Source organism: Eumetopias jubatus, unplaced genomic scaffold (genome assembly GCF_037043125.1).
Source record: "Eumetopias jubatus isolate StellerSeaLion01/CBP00866 unplaced genomic scaffold, mEumJub1_p1.0 scaffold_6, whole genome shotgun sequence".
Lineage (NCBI taxonomy): Eukaryota > Metazoa > Chordata > Mammalia > Carnivora > Otariidae > Eumetopias > Eumetopias jubatus.
The window spans coordinates 40,644,529-40,671,911 of NW_028274812.1; the positions used below are offsets into that span (position 1 = coordinate 40,644,529).

The 27,383-nt window shown below is 37.3% G+C and overlaps 1 protein-coding gene across 5 annotated transcripts in view; it reads right to left on the bottom strand.

The window, feature by feature from the left end:
* Positions 1–5,718: 5,718 nt before the first annotated feature.
* Positions 5,719–27,383, bottom strand: part of PKIB (cAMP-dependent protein kinase inhibitor beta) — a 102,649-nt gene continuing 80,984 nt past the window's right edge. For 2 of the 5 annotated variants that reach the window (XM_088024252.1, XM_088024253.1), the window contains exons 3-4: positions 11,374–11,550; positions 5,722–6,729 (exon numbers count right to left, since the gene is read on the bottom strand). In XM_088024252.1, the coding sequence (XP_087880378.1) occupies positions 6,662–6,729; positions 11,374–11,542 (237 nt within the window). In that variant the 5' untranslated portion in view covers positions 11,543–11,550 and the 3' untranslated portion in view covers positions 5,722–6,661. Of the gene's footprint in view, positions 6,730–11,373; positions 11,551–16,720; positions 16,739–27,383 lie in introns of those variants that run through there. The other 3 variants (XM_088024254.1, XM_028117042.2, XM_028117045.2) reach the window with 3 other exon arrangements.

The following is a 27,383-nucleotide window of genomic DNA, read 5'->3' on the forward strand; positions in this document are numbered from 1 at the left end:
TATTTCTAAGAAGTGTATTTTTAAGATGTATTAGAGCACCCTCTTTTGGTACCTAAGAACATAGGGTGTCCTAAAAATTCAATAGCCAGAGATTCGTGCATTTCCTAAGCCCATAATTTCCTTTCTAAACTATCTCAGAAAAATTGTGTCTGAAATACTGTAATTGTTTGTTGTTGTTGTTGTTTTATTTTTGCAATAATCCTGAACAACACAAAGAGCAGAACTGGTAAAAAACAAACAAATCAAAACAAAACAAATTGGAAACCTTAGGAAAAGGGATTAAATTTGACCCATGTGAAATCAGTAAGAAATGTGGTGCCAGCGCCACCTAGTGTCGATTTTGAGTAATCCTTGCATATAAAAAAAAATTTACCCCAAAGACTACAATTTAGGTTACAATTAGGTCACAATTCTGCAACCAAATTCACATTTATTGACTGACATTCCCCTTCTTTTTTTTCTCTTGTTCTCCAGAATCTTTATAACATCAAATAACGGAAATATTTTAGGAGTAAATTTTTTCCACTAAGAGAAATCCAATTTAGGTGAAAATTTTTTTATAAAACTGGAATACTTGGATGTCTAATATGTCTAAAGCACCATGAAATCCTTCAAAGAGCTATCAAAGTACATTCCATACATTCTAAGGTGGGGCAAGACTTTTTCTCTAATCTCTTGCTCTGAGAATGGTTCCCCGAGGCCTCCAAAGTGATCCCCACCTGGTGCTTCAGGTTCTTCTCGGCCATCTGCGTGGCCAAATATTATTCAGCCCCCGAAATAGATCTGCATGGAAGAAAGGCGATCATTCATTTGCCTCTGTGGCCCTACCTTTAAGATATTTATGGTTAGTTCATGACAGATTATTTTTGGGATTCCCACAGATTATCAACGTGACTTTTCCAGTCAGAGGCAGCCCCAAGACAAATGCAAAATGAGGCAAGTTTGGGTCTCTTCTTTTCAGCGGAGCCTGTATGCCTTTGCCTCATTTTCAGGGTACTACCTTCCACCCAAAAAAGCCACAAACTCCTCACCAATTTCCGTCCCTCAGAGTCTGGCAAGTTAATATGAATTAAACCACAATTGCACTTGCCATATAGAATCTTTTCTGCAGTAAGGTAAAATATAAATGAATGAATGAATAAATGCCAAACAAATAAATAAAATTCCTGGTGCTGAGACATAAATGCCTCATGATGGCTAATGGGCTATGCTGCCTATATACAACCTTTCAATTTTTTTTAGGAATCCTGAGTGGAATTCAGAAAAACTTAATAAGACTGGCAGATGAGATGGTTTGAAGAAAGGGCCTTTTTGTGCCAGAGAGGCAGTGCATATTCTGGCTCTGAGAACCTCATCCCAGGTCACTGTTGTTACTTTCTTACATGTGTGCATTCCCAAAGGCACTTCCTGAATCCATTTTTTATCTGTAAAATGAGTAACATTAGCAACTATTTTGTATGATCATTAATCTGAAGCTTCAGGGGGATCTACTATGGTACTTAGTAAGCACCACTCAAAGAATGGCTATATAATAATAGTAATTATTATTATATAATATATATACATATTATTTTCGTTATTCCTATTGGTATATGCTCAATAAGAAATCTGTCCTAGAATTCTAATAGGGAGCAACAACACTTTTCCAGCCTTTTGTTTGAGTCAATGCTTCCATTTTTAAATAGCTGCAGATTTTCAGTGTTCAATAAGAACTGTCATCAATAACTCTGGAAAAAATAGAATCCACTCTGATTAATCAGTTTTAGCTAAAGAGGTGCTGGTTTTAGCTAAAGAGGTGCTGCTCATGGAAAGAAAAGAAAGCAAAGAAATAGGAGGAAAATATACTTTGGCAAATAACATAGAAAAGAACAGACATTCACTTTAAAGTCTCTGCCACTCTTTATGCTCAGGAAATTATTAATAATAATTGCTAATAATAATAACAGCTTTTCTATGTATCAGGCACTTTCCTTAGCACTTTACTAGTATTCACCATTTGACTCGCACAATTTATCATTTTACACATGGGTGAGGAAATTGCAGCACAGAGACTAAAATAACAAAGTCATGACAGCAAATGGCAGAACTGTAATTTGAATTTGAGGTGTCAGATAAGGCAATAGGCTAGTGTGCTTTGGTAACTCTCTCCCCGCCCCCCATCTCTCTCTCTCTACCACCATCATCTGCCCAAACTGGCCAAAGCCAACTGAGCTAGCAAAACTGAAGCTAATGCACCATTTCCTTTTATTTATTTATTTATTTTTTGCAAATAGGACATCTTGCTCTGTAGTCACTCAGATTCTAAGACAGTTCCAACCTCTCCAGCCCAAATCACAAAAAGATCTCTTGGCACATGGCATAGAATTTTTTGTTGTTGTTCTGCTTTCTCCTCCTTTATAGCTTTATCATTCCCTCTTGTCCTGGTTTATCTGACAGTACTAATTAAGACTTTACAGCTATTGACTAAAGCAAGTGGCTTATAAATAGACAATGGCAAAAATGGGCTTGGAGACTTTCTTTAATGAGCCCCAACTAGATAGTTTTGTTGACACTGTCTTTGACAAAACAGCAAAGGTTCTCCCAAAATAACCTGATTTTTTCAAGAAGTTGGTAGACAAATTCAATTTTGCCTTTAAACTACGATTGAACTCTCATTCTTCTTTGTCTGGAGTCCATCTTAGCAAAAAAATAAAAATAAAAATAATAAATAATAAATCCTTTCATTAGTAAATATGCAATAAGGCTGATACCTTCTGTAACACAAAATACTTATAAATATGTATATAATGGGGAACACCTGGTTGGCTCAGTCGGGTCATGATCCCAGGGTCCTGGGATCGAGTCTCACATCGGACTCCCTGCTCAGCAGGGAGCCTGCTTCTCCCTTTCCCTCTGCCTGCTTCTCCCCCTGCTTGTGCTCTCTCTCTCTCTCTGGCAAATAAATAAATAAATAAAATCTTTTAAATATGTATATAATGGGACATGTATGTGTGCATTGTGATGAATAAGTGATTTAGGATATACATTTGGGATGTGTGTCATTATCAGCAATAGTGAGGAAAGACATGGCTTCATTTCTCATCTTCTAATTCTAGATGAGAAGTAAATACCATATATAATACTATGACCCAAGAGTTGTTAATTTTTTTCTTCTACATTTTCACGGAATGAGTTACTCATTTAAATACTCAAAATTCTGTTTTGTTGCAGTAACTGTCATAAAACATTAGTGAGGTGACTCATTGTTAAAGGATAATAATACTCAACACCTATCAGCAGCTCATTAGCATATCTGAATTGGCACTAATGTGGTAATTACTATGAATCGTCAATTTCCATTATAGTGTCTTCTCCCAGCACCAAGAACAGGGGATGTTTGTGAAATCACACAGGAAGGCAGAATATAGCCAAATTAATGAGTTCAGTTGCCCACTACCTCCACTACCAGAGAATAATGGCAAAGCATCTGGAATAAAAATGATGATGATGTTAGCCAATATTTATTGAATAAGTATTCTTTGCCAGCCATTCGTCAACTGTTTTACATATACTATCTCATTTACTACTTCCACTCACCCTACAAGGTATGTACTATTCTTAATACCATTCTACAGAGGACAAAGCTGAGACTTGGAAACGATGTAAATTGCCCCAAATCATGCAGCAAGTGAGTAGCAGAGATAGAATTCAAACTCAAGTCATATGGATCCAAAATCCACATGCTTATAAAACTCAACACTCAAAACAAATAATCCAACGTAAAAATGGGCAGAAGACATAAATAGAAATTTTTCCAAAGAAGACATACAGATGGCCAATATACATGAAGAGATGCTCAACATCACTCATCATCAGGGAAATCAAAACTACAATGAGATAGCACCTCACATCGGTCAGAATGGCTAAAATCAACAATATTGGTGAAGATGTGGAGAAATGGGAACCCTCTTGCACTGTTGGTGGGAATGCAAGAATGTAGAAAACAATATGGAGTTTCCTCAAAAAGTTAAAAATAGAACTACCCTATGATCAGCAATTGCACCACTAGGTATTTACTCGAAGAATACAAAAATACTAATTCAAAGGGATACATGCACCCCAATGTTTATAGCAGTATTATCTAAATTATCTAAATAGCCACATTATGGAAACAGCCCAAGTGTCCATTGACTGATGAATGGATAAAGAAGACATGGTATATATATATCTATATATATAGATATATACACACACACACACACACACACACTATTTAACATATAATGGAATATGACTCAGCCATAAAAAAGAATGAAATCTTACCATTTGCAATGACATGGATGGAGCTAGAAAGTATTATGCTAAGCAAAATAAGTCAAAGAAAGACAAATACCATATTATTTCACTCATATGTGGAATTTAAGATACAAAACAAATGAGCAAAGGGAAAAAAAGAGAGAGGGAAGCAAACCAAGAAACAGACTCTTGACTAAAGAGAACAAACTGATGGTTACCAGAGGGGAGGTGGGTGGGGGATGGGTCAAATAGGTGGTGGGGATAAAGGAGGACTCTTGTGATGAGCACGGGGTATACAGATGCGTTAAATCACTATATTGTACACCAGAAACGAATACTATACTGTATGTTAACTAGAATTTAAATAAAAACTTAAGAAAAAGAATGAGGCAAAAAATAATTATTTCAGAAAGTGAGACTTTATAAATGTAAGAAAGCAGGGGAGCTATGAGGACTCAATTTGATGTTGGCCACCATGTTTTTATAATGAATCCAATGTGTGTAATTCCTTCACCCAGATCAAAAAAAGAAATTATTGTATAAATACTAAACATTTGGACAATAGGAATGATCTGACAATTTGTAGACAATAAAGCACTAATGCTTAATAAAAAAAAAATCGACGTGCTTAACAGTTTAATTCTACTTCAGGGTTTCTTAAGCTCAGCACTACTGACCCCCATAGCCAGATAATTCTTTGCCGTCAGGGTCTCCTGGTAGGACTGCAGGATGCTTGGCAGCTTGGCAGCATCCCTAGTCTCTGCCCACTAGGTGGCAGTAGCGCTTTCTCTCCCCGGCCCCCACCCTAGCTGCGTCAAAAATGTCTCCAGATACTGCCAAATGTCCTCTCTGAGGCCAAATTGTCACTCCCGCAAGTTAAAAACTACTGTTCTACTCTAACACTCTTTATACTGTTTACATAATAGCATGTCATTCCATAACTCTCTGAAATATAGTTTTAATGGCTATAATACATTTTATTGAAAATTAATTTAGTGCTACACCTAAGATATTAATTTACATTCTTCTATAAAAAAATTGTATTTGAGAAAACAATCGGGTTCTTTGAAGTCTACCACTCTGGTATATGTAAGATATTAAGTTAGACTTTGTCGATGAAATAATACGTAGGAAGTGATTTATACTGTAAAGTTTAACTTCCTCCTTTAAAATGTGTCGCCCTTTTTCAGTTGGTATAGCTAATACGATAAAAATAAGACTTGTATCAGTAACAACTTTCTTGAACAATGAAGAGTTTATTTGATTACTGTATACAGACATGACCTAAGTCAACAATCAAATAAAAGAGCATGCATATATATCTGAAAATGAAAATAAATTCATTAATCCATTGTTTAAAAATTCAGAATTTTATTATTTTCCTAAAATGTCTAATAAATCAAAATTTACTAAAACTTTGGTTTTGTTTTTGTTCCTTTTAAAATATATGCTTAAATATATATTAAAAGCAAGCATTTTGCTATTTCTACCTACAACATTCACTAAATATTTATGTGCTATGTTAGCTACTTTAAGAAAGATATAAAAACTGAGGTCTGCATTCCTGAGGAGATCATTTTAGAAACAAGTCACAAGACACAAAAGCCCTAAGAATAAGAAAAGACAGTATAAAGCAACTAGTAAAGTGTTTTGTATAATTCATATCAAAGAAAAACATATGCACACACATACGCCAAAGTTAAGGAAGACAGCAAAATTCATTTAATAAGCATGTTCCACATAAAAAATTTGTCACAAATTTTGTGTTCTGAGAGTCCACATGAAAAATCACAGTATACATAGACTAGAAGCAAAATGAATCAAACAAAAACATCCTGGAGATATACACGTTGTCAAACTTTTGCAATTTTTCCAAATCCTTTTAGGGTTTGGGGAAAAGTGGTGCATTTTTGGTTAAAAATAAATATTCTCTATGTGTTTTTGATTATTATTCCTTCCTGTCAAAAAAAAATGTCCTACAAATTCCATAAAGTTTTAAATGAACAGTGTTTGCTTTATATTTACCAAGAAACGGGTTATCTGTTACCATAAAAATGGAATTAAAAATAGATCTGGCCAAGTAAATCTAAATGAGAGCAGTGGATTTTGTTGGGTTTATAGATAATGATATGTATTTAAGTGACCATACATTCTTAACCTTTTCCTTGAGTGCAATTTGGAAGTAATATGCCTTTTAATAACCTACATTGGACATCAATGGTTGCATTCCAGGTGAGTAGCATCACAACAAAATTGTCTAATACACACATGTTGCTTAGGGCTGCAATGTTACCATAGTTACTACCAGATCAAACATTTCAGGAAAGCAGAGCCATTAAGTCTTTCAATGTACAGAAATTCAGTACTTTTGATAGTTTTTGAGCCTTCATTTTTCTTCTTTCTTTGGCTTTTCCAATTGCCTTTGTGTTGTTTCTTCATTTTTCTTTTTTACATCTAAAAAAAATAAATATTTTTATTCACTTATAGAATATAGTGAAATATACTTCATATTATACTGGAATGAAACAGCTGAGATTTCCTTTATGCACCCTAATCATTTTCTCCTTGATTCCAACACGCTTTGCCCTCAATCTAGATATAGACACTACACAAAGGAAAGAAATATGAGTCGGTTTGGCAATCTACATTCTGCTAGTTACCTTTCTCTCCTATTCTCCAGAAGTATTACATGTCAGGCAGTCTCCTGAAGTATTATTACAATCTCCATTTATAGACTAGTCCATCAAAGCATAAATAGGTTAAGTGACTTGCTCCAAGTCACAGAGCTAGTAAATGACAGAGACACAATTTGGACCTCACCAAGTGGTTCCATAGCCCCACCCCCTTAATGATTTCCCCATAGGCATCACACTCTCTCTGAGTTCCTCACACTTTCTACCTCCCTTGCTCTTAGGAGATGATCTTTCTACTTCACAGGAAAAAAAAAAATCAAAGCCATCAGGGCGCCTGGGTGGCTCAGATGGTTAAGTGTCTGCCTTCGGCTCAGGTCACGATCCCAGGGTCCTGGGATCAAGTCCCGCATCGGGCTCCCTGCTCCTTGGGAGCCTGCTTCTCCCTCTGCTTCTCTCTCTCTCTCTCTCTCTCTCTCTCTCTCTCTCTCTCCCTCTCTCTCTTTCCCTCTGTCTCTCATGAATAAATAAATAAAATCTTTAAAAAATAAAAAAATAAACCACTAAATCTGTGGTGATCTGTTAAAAAAAATCAAAGCCATCAGATAAAAGCTCCCTCAACTTTCTGCCACCAAACCTCTAAAACCCCATCGTCTGTATTCATTCCTACTACCTTCCCTCCTATTACAATGGAAAATGTGCTCCTCAGGACCAGCTGCACAATTTATTGGAGCCCAGTGCAAAGTGAAAATGCAGCACCCCTTATTCAAAAAATATGGAAAACTTCAAGACAGCCACAGTAGAGCCTGACACCAAGTGCAAATCTCTTCTGAGCCCAAGGGCACTGTTCAACCACACTCACCCAGACCTTTGGAGCCGGTCTGGTGCTGCTCAGACTTTCCAGGTCTATTCCTTCATGATCGGGGATCCCATCCATTTCTACCTCATCAGGAAGCTGACAAGAGTCAGCTCTTGTCAGGACAATCATCCTCCACCTCCCTTTCACCTGACTTTCCCTTTCTCCTGACTCCTCATTTCCTCAAGTCACCACCGCCTTCACACTAACAAAGGCCTTCTTTCAACCACAAATCTTCCACATACTGTCTTGTCTTTTATCCTTTAAAGTGTATCATCTTTTGCTGTCTCCATTTTAAATGAAAACTATTAAGTCTCTACTGCTTCTCCAAAAGTGCTTACTGAAATCATCACTGGCATCTCTGAAGTTAAATCTGACGGACTCTATTCAGTTCTTCAACTTTCATTCAGGAAATATGTATTAAGCATGTATTATGTACCAAGCAGTGGGGAAAAAAAAAATCCAGCTCTCAGGAGACTTTTAATGAGGAATATGGGGAAGAAGCAGAACAAGTAAAATGTGTGGTATGTGAGGAGTCCTAAGTGCTATGGAGGAAATGAAAGAATAGGTGTTGTCAAGAAGCCTTGGGGCCTGGAGGTTGTGGTTTTAGATAGGATTTCCTGGGGAGAAGGGGCATGCGAACGAAGCCCTGAGAAGGGGTGGGGTGAGCTATGCCGGTAGCAGGGAGAGAGCGTCCCAAGCAGAGGGAACAGCAAGGTCAAAGGCATCAATGTGCAGGAAGGAACTGTAAGATAGGCAAGCAGAGAGCTCAAGTAGACAGATGGATATATGAGTGTGAAGTCAGAGCAGCGTCTGGCTCGAGATAACAAATCTGTGAGTGATCAGGAAGATGACATTATCCCAGTGAAATTGAACGATCACTCAAGAGGAGGGAATGTTGATAGAGAAGAAGTCAAAAAACAGTTCTGGTACCATCTACTTCATTAAGAGATAGGGGACATTAAGAAACAACAGCAGGGGAAGGAACAGCGAGTGAAGCAGGAAGAAAAACCAGGAGAGTGGAGTGTCCAGGAAGCCCAGGGAAGAACTGGAAGAAGTGTTGAGGGGAAGAGGCCACGATCCACCAAGACACAACTGCCAAGAGATCGTGTAGGGTGGAGACTAAGAACGGACCACTGATTTCATCAGAGACAATGTCATTTGTGATCTTGAAATAGAGGGGTGGTGTGGTGAGGATCAGAGAAAGACAAAGGATTTGTAGGCATGTCCATTCTAAGAGCTTTTTACTAGCTGCTCCTTCTGCAAAGACCGTGCTTACCTCTGATCTTTGTGTGCCTCCTGCTTTCTTCAGCTGCCACTCAAAACACACCATCGTCATTCAGGTCTCAGGAAGGGTTGCCCTAATTTCTCGGTCTAGAGTCACGCTGTAACTCTACCACAACATCCTATTTGATTCTCTGATAGAACATATCACTGTTGACATATATTTACTTGTTTATGATTTAACTCTCCCATTGGAGATAGAAGATCCATGACAGCAAGACTCTGTCTGTCTGATTCACCACTACGCTACTGGGTTTTAGAACGGTGCTTAGCACCTAGTGGGCACTAAACTGAACGATGGATCAAATAGCGATGGGGGGGTTAAAGAAAGGCCCTTTGTGACATTTACAGCTGCCACCCTCTGTCACCTCTTGCTGATATGTTACCAGGCATCATTGTCCTCCCTATGATGGTTATTAATTTGTAAGAGATAGATTAAGACAGAGTCTGAACCAGGCAAATCTCAGGCAGGTTAATTTCATGCAGGACGCAAGGCATTTGAGATCCTAGAGTTCTTCCCACCTAAAAATACTTATCAAAAACAACGACAACAAAAACCAAAGAGGACAGATCTGAGGGAAACTACCTAACAACCACTTAATAATCCACCTAATAATCCCTTTGCCCTACCCTCTCAGGGAATGTGATCTTGCTTGGAACAATGCTTTCTTTTCTTTTGCTAGTCATTTCCTTGGCCCACCCTCCTTCTCATAAAAACTTTTCATTTTGTACAACTCCTTCTCATAAAAACTTTTCATTTTGTACAACTCCTCAGGGCTCCCCTCTAACTTGCTAGATAGGATGTTGCCTGATTCATGAATCCCTTAATAAAGTCAATTAGATCTTCAAATTTACTTAGTTGGATTTTTGTTATTTAACAACATAAAAATAGTAACAATATTCTTTCAAATAACGGTCTCTCTAGTGACCAAAATCAAACGGTGAAGACTACTAATTCTCCTACAGTGTATTTTTTTCTCTTTCTCTCGTTTAGGTAATGTCAACAAGCATTAAGGTTTGTGTGTGTGTGTGTGTGTGTGTGTGTGTGTGTGTGTGTGTGTGTGTGTGTGTGTGTGTGTTTGGGGTATGTGAACTTTAATTAGGCCTGTCATACTAATAAGTAACTTAGCTTCTCTACCTCTCTGGTTGAGGATGGCCCTTCAACAGCAATATCATGTTCTGGTAACCATATTCCATTTTCAAACTTAAAAGGCCAAAACCATTACACACATTTTTATTTTTTTTTCTTTCTTATCATTTTCCCATCTTATAATAGTTTGTATGTACATGTGTACTTTTTTGCTATTATTTGTAGTGTCTCATATGAGAAATGCAATGACCTCTGGGAACAGGTGAGGTGTCCCTGGCCAAACAAAGATATACTTATTTCATAGGGATCAAACCAGGAACATTTGTAACTTTGCCAGGTAACAAATAATGTCCTGAGGCAGAGGACCAAGAGCTTTCTTCTGGGACTTGCATGAATAGTGTGGATGTGTAGAAGCTGTTAGCCTCTTGCCTCCTTGGCAGCAAGAATTAATTTCTACACACATACTAAAGTCTCCCTTGACATCTAAAATGGGGCACAAGGCACAGGTAGGTATCTTGGTAATGACTTGGAACTGAAACTTTCTTTAACCTTCGTGAAAGTTTTTTAAATAAAAAGACTTCTTTAAAAATTTACTGACAGTATGATTATATTTATTTCCAGAAGACTAAACTCCGGAAGCTACATGAACTGTATGTAAGCAATGGGGAGACAAACCCAAGTTCTCCTTCATCGGTCTGACAGCTCCCCTTTGTCCTTAATTCAACTTTTTCCACTGAAGAATGGTTACCTTTTATACAAATACTCACCTTACAGATCTCATCTTCAATTGATAATAAACTCCTTTTAAATATGAGAAATGGAAGGACTTATAGAATACTATAGTGAAGCACAAGCTTCCAAAGTGGTTTGCTAATGGATGACAGGAGGAAAACTATCTTATTTCTGAGTGTTTCTTGATAAATTTTTAAGTTTATTGAGGGAAGGGATTATATTTGTTCACATTTTATTCCCAATAATGAGCACTACGAGTGACTCTACATGCCCACCAAATACATAAATGTTCAACTTGCACATACACATCAGGAGAGAAAAAGATGAAGCTGTTCACTTTCAGAAAGCCTAAAAAAAATGTACTTAGCCTTCAACAAAAATTGAAAGATCTTAGTCAACACGTAAGAAAAAAGAGCACTTATAACTCGTTAAAAGTGAGACTGTTCCAGAGGCAAGGATTGATTAAGAAGAGAGGGCTGCTAATTCGAAGAGAATTTGTGTGTTACCTTCCTTTATGGAGAGGGCCTCCAGTTTGAGGGGCAACTCTGAGGGCCCACCTGTCCCGGCTGAGCCCTGGATGTCTGGCACAGCATTCCGGCGGCCGGTCCTGGCCGAAGATGCAAAATTATTGACCACAGACTCCACATCAGTCATTTCTGATGGATCTGTCCTCATAACAACATCTGCAAATAGAACGTGCACATGAAGAAGAGGATGAGCCTATTTTGAGGTAAATGTTCACGGTGGCAGTGAAAGGTATGGCCAGATCAGAACCACAACAGGCTTGAGAATGGAATCACTGATCCCACCTTGCATCTCTGTCTACTGTTAGAGTCCTGAAGCTTCCATTTGCACATTCGCAGCATAGAGCAGGAAGTGCTCAGTGTGAGCCAGCTTGCTATAAATAACCCCTGAGCCGAATAAGCCACTTGGATGCTTTAGGGTGCAGTAATCTCTTGCCTTTTGTTCTATTTTTCTGTGGATGGATCAGACAAACCAGGGCTTGGAAGGAAATGAAAACTGACTTGTTCGGCCACTCCTGTAGAGACCCTGCCTGCCAGGATTTGTTTGTGGTGCTTGTTCAGGCTGAAATAAATCACTATAATTTGTAGGGCCCACATGAAACACACTCAGCTCTTACTCCTTAGAAATTCAACTTTATCTCAGAGGCATTTTGCCCCAGTGACAGCTGTGTATTGCGTTCTGCTCGGGTCTCAGACCTAATTTTCAACAGCCTCATGTTCGTGTTTAGGAGAGTAGAACCTGTATTGCCTCTTCTTGCCTTTAAGTGGGCCTGGTAATTCCTAGCGCTTTTCAAAGCATTCTTTATCATCCTAGTAATTGTCTCTATGAAAGAATTCTCAGGAAATCACTTACTGTACAGGGAGGCAGGGAGGCAGCCGATACTGTTTGTTCTAAAACTAACCCTCTTTCATATGATGTTTTCTAATGAACCTTCCCTAAGAAGTCAAAGCTGAGTAGGATCTCAAAAGCTGGTGGTGGCAGCAAACATTTATTGAGAACCTATTAAGTCCTAGGCTTTCAGCTGGGCAACTGAGAGTACAAAGGAATAACAGACTCTCCGTTTTTAGGGGACTTTTACTCTCAAAGGGGAAAAAGAAGGTATACATGTGAGGACAGATACCACAGAATGTGCTCAGTACCAACCAAGGGATGGAGACAATCAATTGTGGTACTTGAGGGCAGAAATATGTGAGTCTTGACCTACCCAAAGCAAACCAAGGTTTTCACTGTTGTTGGAAGGGGGCCCTTTCCAATCGGTTAACTTCAATTCAGGAAATGCTAAAAATAAAGTGAAATAGTCACAAAACAAGTGCGTTTCGTATTCGAAACACAACTCTTTTGGTTCAGCAGACCCAAGAAATGGCACGCTGAGATTAGCATGGGCCTCAGGAGTCCGGGAGTAGGCAAGGCTCCTTCCCCAAATTGGCTCATCTTTGCAGGAATCGTGGAAAATTTGAGAACAAGGCTAGATTTTCAGACACAACTTTGGAATCAATTAGACTTCTCACTGTTCAGTATTTGCCAACTGTCTGGCATTGACGGACAGCACAGAGTAATCTAAAGGGCACTGGACTGTTAGACAAAAAGAACTTCACCACATTACAGGCGTGTAGGTGATACTGGCTAATCCATTTAATTTCTCTGAGTCACAGTTCCTCCCTGTGTAAGGGATATAAAAACATTAGCCTGGCTGATTCACAGTGTTCTTGGGAAGAACTAATGAGATAGAGGATATAGAAACTCCTCATAACTCTAAAACCATGTTTGTTTATTGGCATCTTTGTTCACATCTCACAAAGTTTTATCTACTCCACTGCCCCTCTATATATCCCTTTAATCCTACCAAGAAATAGCTTCCTACTGGAAGAGGAAGTTTCCTAAGAGGGAAACCAGATTTATTCAATACAACATGAACATTTTCATACCTATTATCTCATTTTAAACCTCCCAATAATCTTATGAGCTAGTAAGGAATAACCCCCACTACATGGATATGGAAACCAGGGCTCAGGGGGTTTAAATGATTTATTTAATCACACAGCTGCTAACAGGGCAGACAAGCAAGCAAATCCAGTTTCAGTTCACTCTTAAGGCATGATGATATGGATTACCAAACAATTATCTTCCCAAATCGCTATACATGAGTAATATGTATAGACAGACAGACAATAGCTACTTTCAATTCTGCCCTTCATTACTTTTTAAATAGGGAAAATTACATATATACGTATGTATGTATGTATGTGTGTTTGTGAGGGAGAAAGAGAGGGAGAGGTTCCCTATCATTTCACAGGTGTTCTTTACTGGCTTAAATGTTTGGTTATCTTGTGAGCCTCCTCCTTGCGCCCCCAGCCCCATGATACATGAATGATAATTAGAGATCTCTTCTCTATAGCTTGTGAGATGTGACTGACACCAAGTTTGGAAAAAAGACCCCATTTGCAGGCTTCTACTCTGTCCTCAGCCAGTTAACAGCACATCAGAAGCCATGGACATGATCAAGTGTTTATTTCTGTGGAGCATCTTCCTATGTCACACAAATAAGTTAACTATACTAAGATTGGAGGACCAGTTCTATGAATACCTTGATTATTCCTGGCCTGATAGTCCAAAATCTTAAAATTGAAGATAACGATACATATAAAAATATTAAGATATGCTATTTAGAATATTTAAATGCTATATATTTTATGTTAAAGGTGTGAGCAAACTTCTTTAGTAAGATGATCTATGTTAAAAGAAATATTGAATTAGAATTTGTATATAATTGAAAGGGAACTTCCAAAAGGTGGCCTATAGAGTAGGCCGTCAACATGGAAGAAGAAATTCTGGTCTCCAAGTTTATTTCAAGGCTTCTTTGCTGTTGGCTGCTATTTTGGAAGTTTCTGCTTTTGCCTTTACATCATTATTTCAGACATAGGCTTTCTAAATGAATCCTTTTTTGCTGATTAGTGTTAGAAAACAAGATCATCACAAAACTCTCAAAAAGTTTGTCAAAGTTATACTCGTTAACTACCATTTTAAGATCAGAAACAGAACTGGATGTGCAGGGTGGCCAAGCCTCAACAGGCTGCTTAACTCGGGAGCTTTACTTGGTCATTTCCAAGCTCTCTCTCTTCCCAGGACCATCTTCCTTTGAGAGCCTGCCACTGACACCAGTGCTGAGTGACCAGGATGCCAAGCTCCTCCACAAAACAGCAGTTCACCCAGACTGGCCCTCAGGGCTGTGGCGAGAGGGAGTTCTCTACTGTGAAAAGTCATGTCATCTTCCTGACAGAAGGTGTCGGTGACTTAGAGCTCACTGGTGGGTAGGTACACTGGAACCCACGGGGTGATTCTCAAATGGGCTCTTTTCATTCTCTGGCAAGGAGATTTATTGCAGCATTGGAAATAATCTGAAAGTCTGTGAGGGAAGAACGGTCGAATAAACTATATAATATTATATTATGGAACATTATACAGCTACTATAAAGAATGTGTTAAATCCAGTTAGATCTACCTACGGAAATGTGTCCATGACACATTGTAAAATAAAGCAAATTTTAAAAGTAATACTTACAGTGTGGGGGAGGGGAAGTAATGAATATAATATGATCTCAACTTTGTAAAAAGAATAAAAAACGCTAGCTGAAAATATAAGAGAGAACAAGGAGAATATTAACCATTTGGTGGTACTTCCTTATGTATGTTAACTTGTAATAATGAGCCTGTATTATCATTGTAATCTAAAAGTACTGAAAGACATTCATCTGGCAAAACTAAGAATACACAGATATTCTAGCACAGAGTCTCTAAGAGTCACACTTTGACAATTTAGCCAAAAATAGCGTATCTTTAAGTGTAAGCTTCTCCCTGTCCCAAAGAGTCATCTTACATGCCTGTCGTTATTGTCTTCTGCAACATTGATTGCATATGTCTGATTTTTTTTTCTTTAGAGGGATGATTATATACGTTGTAAAAGAACAAAATGGAGCAACCAAGTCTAGCTAAGAGTCTCCTTTAAAATAGTGTTGGGAGGCCATAAGGGAGGAGGAATTTATGCACATCCTCAACGGAGAAACTATGAACTTTTTGAACTTTTAAGCCAGCCGCAAGCCCTCAGCCTGGACTTAACTTCCTCCTCACCATGGCAACTGGATCACCCACGGTCTTCGTTTCTAAAGGAGCCAATTCGGTTTAACAAGCTTCAATCCTTCCTTTGCATACACAACCAATTCCAGTTAACCCAACTTCAATCCCTCTTTCTCACACAGAGGACCTAAATGAAAACTACACTCCTAACCTTCCACCTTTATAACTCTGCCTGCCCACCGCCACCCCCCCGCCTTTGTCTTCCTTGGAACACAATTTGGGTGTCTACCTGAATCTGTGTTTCCCGAACTGCAATTCTAATTGCCCAAATAAATGTCTATCCGCTTTGATTTTCAGTGAATCCTTTCTTGGTCAACATTATAGAGAGGAGAGAACTGCTCTCTTCAAATGCTTTGTGACATTTAAAAAATATATAAATCCACAGAAAGAGGAGGAAATAGTACTAATAAATAAATACAGAAGAGAGATTAACATCCAAGTTCTTTTAATTTTCTGGGCTTAAAAAAGCTAATTAGGTTTGTTTGCTAACCAACGCAGCTGACTCACTAGCAACTCTTCCTCTTCTTCTTCTACAGAATTAGGCGGGGAATCTGGATGAGTTCTGCTTTGTCAACTGCGGGTGATTACAGGAGCTGAAACCATTTGGACATTTGGAGATTTCAGAGATGTCCTCGCATGCCCCCAGCAAGATGATGTAATTTTCATCTCTTTTGAAAACACACCATTTTCAGGGTGCCTTAACCAAAGCCCGTCCCCCAGTCCCATATACACACAGGCCGGCATTTGCATCTATGCAATATCGAAAATGCAACAGCAGCACAACTGAAGAGGACAAAGATGTTCAAGCTAAATGGAGACCTGGAGGAAGACATATATATATATGTAATATATATGTACTTATATATACATATGTATGTACACATGTGTATTTATATATATTTATGTATATAAAATCACTAGTCAGCTCCCAGTGGGCTCAAAAAAGCCTGCTAAGAAAGGAGTGTGTTAGTACGTTGTAAGTATAATCAGAAACAAAAGTTTTTGCAACTTCTTTCTCTCCCAGCGGAGATGGCCCACCCTCTTAGCTCACACTCATTCTTTTCTCAAGTTTCCTTACTTGAAGCCAAGACGGCAAGAAGGTGGTTAACTTCTCTCTAATCTCTGGATCCATATCACTCACTTCATCTCCCACTGTGAAACTCATTCTGCATGTAAGACTTGAAATACACTTCTTACCTGCTAAATTAGTTCTTTGGGGGTATGAGTCAAGCTATCTGAAAAAAAAAACACTTAAAGTAACAAGGAAGAACATGTATTTTGGAAAATTAGTGCTTTTCCTGGTCAAAAGAAAGAGAGGATGAGATAGAGTGAGACATGGACTGGTCTCAGTTGATAAACAAAGTCCTCATCTGTCTCTCTCCTGCTTTCAGCACCTTGATACCTTATGCTAGATTTCTTCAGTTCTCTGCCTACAGCTCGTATTTTGCAAAATTTTCTGTTCTGGAGTGCAAAAACTTCTTCCAAACAAGGTGAGAGAACTATAATAATTGCCTTTTAATGTGGACCAACAAAAACAGATGATTATTTATTCATCCAGTTGACATTTATCAAGCTCCTACTAAATTATTAAGTGCCCGGCCCTGTGCTAGGCCCACAAGCTACAGAGGAATCCACAGTCTGGTGAGATCAAACACATTTTGATCTTTTCAGTAGCTTTCTTGTCCTCAAACCCTGTTCTTTGGAAATAAAGTGTCCACCTCTAAAAATGGGAATCCTAACACAGCTATTCACCTAAGTACCAAGACCATTTTAGGCTAAACAGAGTTTACATGAAATGTATACCTATATAAAACTTTTTTTTTTAACTTAGAGACTTTTTTTTTTTTTTTTGGTAATTCCTCCACATATGGAACTTCTGTGCCTCAAGTACAAGCCAAAGGAAATTCTACCTCTTGTCTGTTGACACACATATTATTTTTCATGCTTAAATTCTTGCCTGATAATGATTTAAACAGACCCTTCAACATATATTGGTAGGCACATGAAAGCTATTTTTCCCACCAGAATTTTTGACAACTTAAACCTATAAAATTCTAAATATAAAGTCCAATTGATTTTCCCATAATCTTCCAGATAAAGTAGTGAGCAAATCTGAATAGCTTTGTGGCATAATAACATTCTTATACTAAGATAGGGTCACTTAGAATAACAATACGGACTGATGTGGATAAAGATAAGAACATCAACTTCACTAAGCATGCAATCTCCTTGAATGTAGGGGTCACATTTAACTGGTCATCCTACTTTTTCTTTTCCTGCTAGAAACTCTTGCCCAAAACACGCCCTCCATAAAGGATTGTGGGGAGTTAGTTTGCCACAGGCCAACCCCTACCCCTTGCAGCTTCCCAAAATAGTAAGTGATACAGACCCAGACACTTCCGTGATGCATTAACGTGATACAGCCAGTTTGTGTCAAAGTCTTTTCTAAGTTCAGACAGTATTCTTTCTGCCATTATCATGACTCCCCCTGCTCCTCTCCAAAACAGATTTCCCTAATTATTAGTATGTTATCTCGAGTAGCCCATACGTGTGTGTGTGTGGGAATTATGCATGATGGGTGGTATCCAGCACACACAGTGATATTTTCAGTTCTCCTTTAGATGAACGTAATTCTAAATGGTCTTAAGTTGTTGCAGAGTATCCCTCTTATTTTACATCTGACATAGATTTGGCCTTTTACTTCCCACCTTTTTATTTCTATCTTTCTGAGTGATCAGAATTTGAGAGCACTTAGCTTGAATTAGAAGGAACCATTTTCATTCCCCCCGCCCCCCCCCCCCCCCCCCCGCTCTTTACCTCAAACCCTACCTGTACGCCTTCATTCTCACGTATTCCTCACATTTTCCTTTCTATTCAAGGGACTCAAGTATCATTGTTTTCTTATTTCATTAAGGTACCGGAGCCTACTTAAGGAAGTATTTGGATTCAATTCAAAAAGTATTTATTTAACACCGACTGTGTGTAAAGCACTGTGCTATTTACCACAATAAGTAAAGACTTCCCCTGCCTCAACTGGAGACCTGGAAAGGCTGCATGACAGGCAGCTCCCCGACATGCACACAGGAAGGAGTGGTTAGTTCCAAAAGAGAAGATGGGGCAGAGCTGCAGAGGGGGGTCCCGGAGAAAGAGCGAGCAAATTCCAGAGAGAGACTGCTCTCAGATCATTCACTTCTCATCTTTGCCTTTTCCAACCATTTTTGGACACAAAATAACTTTTTAATTCGAACACAAAATAACCTCTCAAAATAACTTTTGAAATCTTAGATTTCAAAAAAGGCACAAAGACTCTCCAAGCTCACAAAAGCCCAAGAACTGAATTTGCACTACTGGGAAAATGAAATAATTTTGAGGATCCCATGGTTTGCTTGCACCACTTCCATGCCTGAGTGAACACAACCTGTCTGTGCAAGTCCTAAGAAGTCATTTCCTTTTTTTAATGAGATGGTGGTTTTAAAATGTCAAGTGACTTTCGATGACATCAGTAGGAAGGAGAAAAAGGGAAGCTAATCTGACCAACATGGTCATGGTAAAAATGCCTTTGTATCCCTCTACCTAGTACATGGGCTGGCACATAGTTGCCTAATAAATTCAATAAATAAATATTGAATTAATAGCTGCTATCTATAAATTATGGGCAGGCAAACATAGCTAGTGAAGGTGCTTTTAATTATTAATATTCTCAATAAAGACTGAAAGTTCAGTTAATCAAATATTAAAATGAATTTTATGACATCACCAATAAAGTAGGGCAGGATGTAGGCTAGTGGCAAATACAATGCCTTGCAGGTGTGGGTAACATCAATTGTCATATGCAGAGCAGAAGTTAATGCAAAAACTCTTATGGAATCACCCTCACCCAAGGCATATGAATAGTTACATTCTTCAGACATCGGGTCTCTGGAAGGGATTCATAAACATTAAACTGTGAACAGAGTGCCCTACCTAAAGTCAGTTAACACACAATTCTATCAGCTTTCCCTTGTGCAAATATGAAGTCCTCTAACACTTTAAATAGCCCAGATCCTATAGTTTTAACTCATTTAACTAATTCTCTTTTATCATTTTCATTCTCAACAAGGGGAAAAAAATAGAGCCTTTAGCCTCTGGGCTTATTTTCTTTACCTGAGATTATTATTGAGAGTGATACATCTATGACAAAAAATAGTCCCATAATTATTATTCCATTGTAAAGGTAATCTAAAGCAATAGCTTAAGCTTGGATACTTTAAACTGCCTGCTTTTATTTCAGAAAATTTTTATAACTTATATATGCTCATCTGTCTTCAAAAGGAAAAATGTAGTGATACAAAACAAAAGAAATATTTTTACTAACGTACACAAATTTATATATATAAATGTGTACCATATTCATCAAAGCCATTACTTTAGGAACTACATTTGTATTCCACCTCTCAAAATATTTTTGTGATTTCATCAGTGCAACCCACTTTATACTCCTATATAATATAATGGAAGAATAATGCTACATTTAAAATACAATGTTATATTTTATAGTGAATTGTTTTTAATTAAAAACTATCCCAATTGATCACCCATTTCTTTGTACTGAAATGACTTCAGGTTTTCTTCAAAGCTTCCTTAAGTAATTTAGATTTGCATATATTCAGAAGAATTCTATTTCAATATTTCAGAGCAGAGCTTTGAGCAAAGACAGCATTACTGAACTACCTTAATACACCCTTGGAATGACTGCCCTTAAATCAGTCCTCATATTTATTAAGCAGCCCAAATGGAATAGTGGAAAGTTTGGTCACCTAAAAGTGAGCATGTAGCAGAATCTTGCATTGCCTTCTAATAAAATTGCAACTTTCTTTCCTTTTTTTTTTTAATTTTATTTATTTATTTGACAGAGAGAGACACAGTGAGAGAGGGTACACAAGCAGGGGGAGTGAGAGAGGGAGAAGCAGGCTTTCTGCTGAGCAGGGAGCCCAACGTGGGGCTCGATCCCAGGACCCTGGTATCATGACCTGAGCTGAAGGCAGACGCTTAACAACTGAGCCACAAAGGTGCCCCTAAACTTGCAACTTTCAACAAGACATTTAACTTCTCTGTTAATTAAGTTTCTACATTTATCAAAAGTAGAATTAATATTACCTATTTTACTACCTTGGAACCCAACAAACTAATGGATATAAACATGCTTGGTTAACGACCACACAAATGAAATTTGTTTAGAAATCAATCATATTAATTTATAGGCACTATAATAGATTATCATTATAAACATTGATTATCCTGTTAAAGAAGGCTTTTCCTTTGGCGCTAGAGACAGCCTCTGACATTGTAAGTTACAAAGACAAGAAAAGATTAACACAGAGATATTTCCAGAAATTTGGTGTTTCGGAGGAAAACAGCATAAAAAATTTACATTCTTTCCCCCGAAACCCCTCCAAGTTGGCTACCGTTCTGCAACATCTCTTCCACATAAGCCACCTGTCACAGAAGACCACATCTTACACCATTCATCATGGTTTCTCCCTAAGGGTAAACCGTTTGTATACTTTCAGCAATGAACTATGTTTGGGTGTTTCATTACTAGCTAAAATGGGATTGGAATTCTCTATTTCTTCATGAAACCTGAAAAACAATTCTTAATCTGAGTAATAGCATAACAACATTATATGGTGAGGAAAGAAGGATCACAAAATTAGCAAGAGAATTCTGCCTTTTCAATAAGCCTCCTCACCCCCTTTAAAACAATGTCTTCTCCCGGTTACTCCTAACCTCCCTTAACTCGCTCTATTTTCCCTTAGCACTTAGTAGCTATAACACATATTATAACTTACTATGATTGCACTGCTGTTTACTATCTCCCTCTACTACAGTGTAAGCTCCACAAAGGCATAGGTTTTTGTAGGCACAGGTTTTTATAGGTTTTTCACTGATGTATCCATAGCACTAAGTCATGCCTGGCACTCACTCAGTAGGTACTCTGATAGAGTTTGTTTACTGAATGAAACAATTATCCTTCCACATTTCTCTTTCAAAATGAATTCTTTTCTTTTTGCATATGAAAATAATACATGCTCATTGTTGGGAAAAAAATGACAATTCTTCTGGAAGAAAAAAAAGGAAATTTCCTTTTACCCATTATCCAGTGATAGTACTATTATAATTCTGGCGCATATCCTAACAGAATTTTTTCAGTGTTCACAAACACAGATGCACACAAACATCTTACATGTCTGTATTTTGAAGTTAAATTATATTTATTTAATATCATTTTGTCATATCTTTTATAAATCATTTGATCATATCTTATAAAATATAATCATTTTCAGGCTGACACAATTCTGAATTTTTAATGAAAGTTTGAAAAAAGGAAATTTTCTAGCAAATCAACATTTCAGGGCTCATACCAACTATGTAAAATAGACAGAGCCAAAAGCTCAAACATGAAAAACATGACTGAGGACTGAAATCATTCACAAACCTTTCCTTAATTAAATTGAATAAAGTTGATTTATAGGTAAGATGCTTTTTAAAATGTACACAACTTTAAAAGTTCCAGTAATGTCTTTTTCTCCTATTTCATCAAAGTAAAAAAAAAAAATTCTTTAGGATGTCTTTTAGTCTCTTTTTGAATAGATTTAATTTTCATCTTTTTTTCTTCCAAATGAGAAAAATGAGGAAATGATTGAGCCTTTTCAAGCTCTGATTTGTTTCCTAAGTTCTCTTCAGTATTTTATTTTTCTTTGCAGAAGAAGAAATCATTTTAGTGTTTCATCAAGCAAAAAATTCAATCAAAATCACAGTAGCAAAAATTTTAAAGTTGTTTTGAGGATTTTCTGGATCATATAGGCAAAAAAAAAAAAAAAAATTCCCAACCAAATAGCAAGTAACTTCAGAAAGAAAAGTCCTACCATTGAAAGATTTTTGTTCTTCAAATTATGTATATTGATGTTTGCCTAAAATTAGGTTAATAGAAATGAAATTATTTATATGGATGCATCTAACTTTTTAAAAAAGCCTTTTGTAAAAATAATACAGTCTGTTACTATGTTTCTTTAATATTATATAAGTTCATTAGAAAAAAATGAATCTTCATGAAAAATGGTATCTAAAATATATTCAACAGGCATAATAAAAAAGTTCAAAGCCAGTATATATAATAATTTTCAAAACAGATGCTCAGAAAAGCATGATAAGGGAAATATCCAAAATTTTAACAGTAGTTCTTCATGAGTGGTGTTATTATACATGATTTCTATTCTCAGAACTTTGTGCTTTCTAAATTTTCTATGATGAAGATTTTTATTACGTGAAAAAAGGTATAAACATGGGTTGAACACACACCATTTTAAATCACTTTAGTGAAATTCAGTGCATGTGATTCTGTACTGTGGGGCAGTCATTACCATCTTCATTTTAAAGGTGAGAAAACTGAGGATCATAAAAATGAAATGATTTGGCTAAGCAACAGAGCTAGCGAATGGCAGAGGCAAGCCCAGAAACCATTTCATCTGACACCTCATACATTGCTCCTTCTATTACATCTCACCAAATATTTGTTGAACAGAGATTCAGCCTTCATTCAGCCAACTGTTATTGAGCATCCTTCATTCAGGACAAGATTCTAGAGAAATAAGACTAAACACTGTAATTACCAGAGTGGGGACACACACAAAAAAGCATAATGCATGGTCTTTACTCTGAAAAAGTATGTGACCTAATTGTACAGACGAAATACATGCACATTAAAGGGAATGTAAAAACAGAAGTCAACATATGATATATCCATCTAAGTGGTATAAATGAAAAATGCTATAGAAGTATAAAAGGGAAATGGCTATTGAATTTTGGGGTGATTAAAAAAGACTTCATAGAAGCTATAGAACACACATTGGGCCCTAATATTTGGGAGGGATTCATACAGATAAAAAAGACAAGAAAAGGCTTACCAAGCCAGGGAAATAATGCAAGCTAACACATGAAGTGAGTGTAAAAGGCAACTTCCAAGTAAAGGAAAAGGAAACATCTAGCTCTCATGGAATGTTAAGCCATGTAGAGTTGGAAAAATAAGTTGGATCATCGTCGTCACTGTAACCCAAATTGCAAAGAAAATGAATGCCATTAAAAGGAGATTGTGGGGGCACCTGGTGGCTAAGTTGGTTAAGTATCCCCCACTCTTGATTTCAGCTCAGGTTGTGATCTCAGGGTCATGAGTTCAAGCCCGGTGTTAGGCTCCACACTCAGCAGAGAGTCTGCTTCTCTCTCTCTCTCTCTCCCTCTCCTTCTGCCCCCCCCCCGTCCCCCCACCCCCCACCCCGGCACACAAGCTCTCTCTCTCCCTCAAATAAATAAATAAATCTTAAAAAAAAAAAAAAAAAAAAAGGAGATTGTGTTCCTCCCTCTGAGCCCTGGGGAACCATAAACACTTCTAAGTCACATAATAAAAGTGTGCATAAGATGCATTGTCGGCAAATAGAGACTGATGTGAAGGAGTATTGTTAGAAGGCTATTAAAAATGGAAGTTCTGTAAGCAAATCCACCGTAAGAGTGATATGCTGATCACAGAATTTATATGTAAATGCAACATACCCAAGAATAACTTCTTATTTAAAAAGGAAGGAAAAAGGTAGAAGGACTTACAATGAGAACTCATTATAAAGTTTAAGGACTTAGATCATCAGATATAAAGATTGATTACAAAGTTTTAGGTATTAAGATAGTGTGGCATTCTTCAAGGATAGACAGAATAATAGAATAAAATAGAGATTCCAGAAATAGACACATACATATGGTCTTTGATTTGTGAAAAGGGCAAAGCTGGTGATGTGATCACTGAACCATTGCTGGTGATCTTGGAGGATTCTTAGAGAGGAAACACCAGAAAACTAGGTATTGACATTGATGGGAAGATTGTTGATCATGGAAAAAAAGAGATGGGGCTTATAATAATTTGTGACAAAATTCTAAGATTATTAAATAAGTGACTTCAAGTTATGGTTTCTTCCCTTGAATTTTGTATTTAAATATTGTCATACAGATAAATTGAAAAAACAGTGTATAACCTCCATTTGATTTCAACAATTGGTAACAGCTATATTTACTCTCTCTCTGTAAACATACACACAGTTTTTGTCAATCATTTGAAAGGAAGCTTCTGATACCATAACACTTCACATCAAATAGTTCAGCATGTATCTAAGAACTACATTCCTCTTTATATCCATAATACCATTGTATTTCCACAACATTTTTTTTTTTTGCACATTGCAATTCTCAGATAATTCCCCCTTTCCCTTAAAGTACAGCTTTTAGAAATTCCTTTGGGAAATTAGTGGGTTTTGTATGTCTGAAAAGATCTATTTTATCCTCATCTTGGTACACTATTCTAGGTTGAAGTTACCTTCTACAAGCACTTCAAAATACTAACCTACTTTATTCCATTTTTGCTGTTAAGACGGTTGTTGAATATAATAATTTTATGTGGCAACTTGGCTGAACCATAGGGTGCCCAGTATTTGTTTAAACAATATTCTGGGTGTGTCTGTGAGGGTGTTTCTGGAATTAACATTTGGATCAATGGACTAAGTAAAGAAGATTGCCTTCTCCAAGCCACTGAAGTCCTCAATATAATAAAAGACTAAGGAAGGAAAAATTTGCCCTCTCTGCCTGACTGTCTCACAGCTGGGGCACCAGTCTCTCCCCTGCCTTCAGATTCAGACTGGGACTGGAACTTAAATCATCGCTCTTCTGCTTCTAAGGCCCTCAGACTTGGAAGGGAACTATACCATTGTCTCTCCTGGGTCTCCAGCTTACTGACTACAGATCTTGGAATTTCTCAATCTCCATAATAGCATGAGTCAATTATTTATAATAAATATATACCCTATTGGTTCTGTTTTTCTAGAGAACCCTGATTAATACACTGATGGTATAATTGTCATACTTGGTGGTTTGTGGAGTCTTTTTTTCTGGCTAATTTTGAGGGTTTATCTCTTTGGTGTTCTGAAATGTCATACAAGGTGCCTAGGTACCTTTTTGTTTAACCTTCTCAAGATTTGTTAATATTCCTGAATTTAAGACTCACCAATTCTGGAAAATTCTCAGGTGGTATTTATTTAAATATTACTTTTTTTCTTTATTATTTCCTTGGGAATTCCAATTAGACACATGAGGTAGACACTCTATTAACCATGTCTCTCAACCTTTCATAGTTTCCCTTTCTTTTGTTTCTCTGTGTTATATTCTGCATGTATTCAATTTTTTTTTTAAAGATTTTATTTATTTTTCAACAGAGAGAGACAGAGAGAGAGGGAACACAAGCAGGGGGAGTGGGAGAGGGAGAAGCAGGCTTCCCACTGAGCGGGGAGCCCAATGCGGGACTCGATCCCAGGACCCTGGGATCATGACCTGAGCCAAAGGCAGACACTTAACGACTGAGCCACCCAGGCACCCGTATTCTGCATGTACTCAGATCTATCTTCCCATTCACTAGTTATCTCTTCATCTGTGTCTAATCTGCTACATAAACTACATATCAAGTTTTAATTTATATTTTCCATTTCTAGACAATCTGTTTTGCTCTTTTTCAAGCCTGCTTCACTGTATTATACTATTTTGTTCTTTATTTATAACTTAAATACCCACATTTATCTTTTCAAATATATGAAGTCTATTTTTTAAAATTCTGTATGAATAATCCTAATATCTGAATTCTTTATACTGTGATTATGTTATTTGTTTCTGTATAATCTATCTCATGGTGGCTTATTTCCTTGCATGTTTCATGATTTATGGTTGTAAACTTATATTTTTTAAAACTTTTTCCTTGAAATAACCTGAGACCCTAATTAAAGTGTTTTCCTTTATATAGGCTCTGAATTTGCCTCTACTGGGGTCCGGGAGCACTACTAAATTGGTTAGCTTTAAATTCTCAGCATGAAATTTTTCACACTACAAAGTTGCAAACCTGTGTGATTTCCGCTTATAATAAATGATCAGGAGAATTTCCTCCCCTTTTCCACCTAAGTCAAGGACAAGACTGGCAAGTATCCTCACTGTCTTCCTCTGAAGGTTAGGGTTTTGCCACATTATCCTTGGACTGAGCATGTCATTCTTCAAAAGCCTAAGCCTTATGCTGGGGACCCAATTTGATTTTCCAATTTGAGTGGTTCCTAAGTTTCTTTCCTTGTCCCCAGAACATGGCTTTTTAAAACAGAAATTGTGAATTACTGGGAACTCAGAGAAGTGAGTACACCACTCACATGCCCCTAGATTTGTGATTTCTCATTGTTCTGGGCTTATGAAGAATTCTCTTATTTGCCAACATGAGCATTAATTTTAAAAATTTTTATAAAGGGGGCACCTGGGAGGCTCAGTCAGTTAAATGTCTAATTCTTGATTTTGGTTCTGGTCATGATCTCAGGGTCGTGAGCTCAAGCTCTGCATAGGGCTCCATGATGGGCATGGAGTCTGCTTAAGAGTCTCTCTCTCTCTCTCTCTCTCCCCTTCGGCCCCTCCCCCCAATGCATGTGTGCACATGCTCTCTCTAAATAAATAAATAAATAAATAAAATCTTAAAAAAAATTTTTTGAAAATATATCCTACATTGTAGAATGTTGTGTACTAGGGCTTTCTAAAGGACATTAAGTCTTCCATTATTTTATAAAAAGAAGTTCTAGTTAAGTTTCAATAATTTTTTTTAAATAATGCTCACTGTCTTGTTTCATGGTATAGTGGTGGAGACAAAGGGGTTTTGTTTTATATTTATATTTTAAGTGATCTCTACATCCAACATGGTGCTCAGACTTACAACCCTGTGATTTAGAGTTGGATTCTCAATGAACTAAGCCAGCCAGGTGCCCCTCAA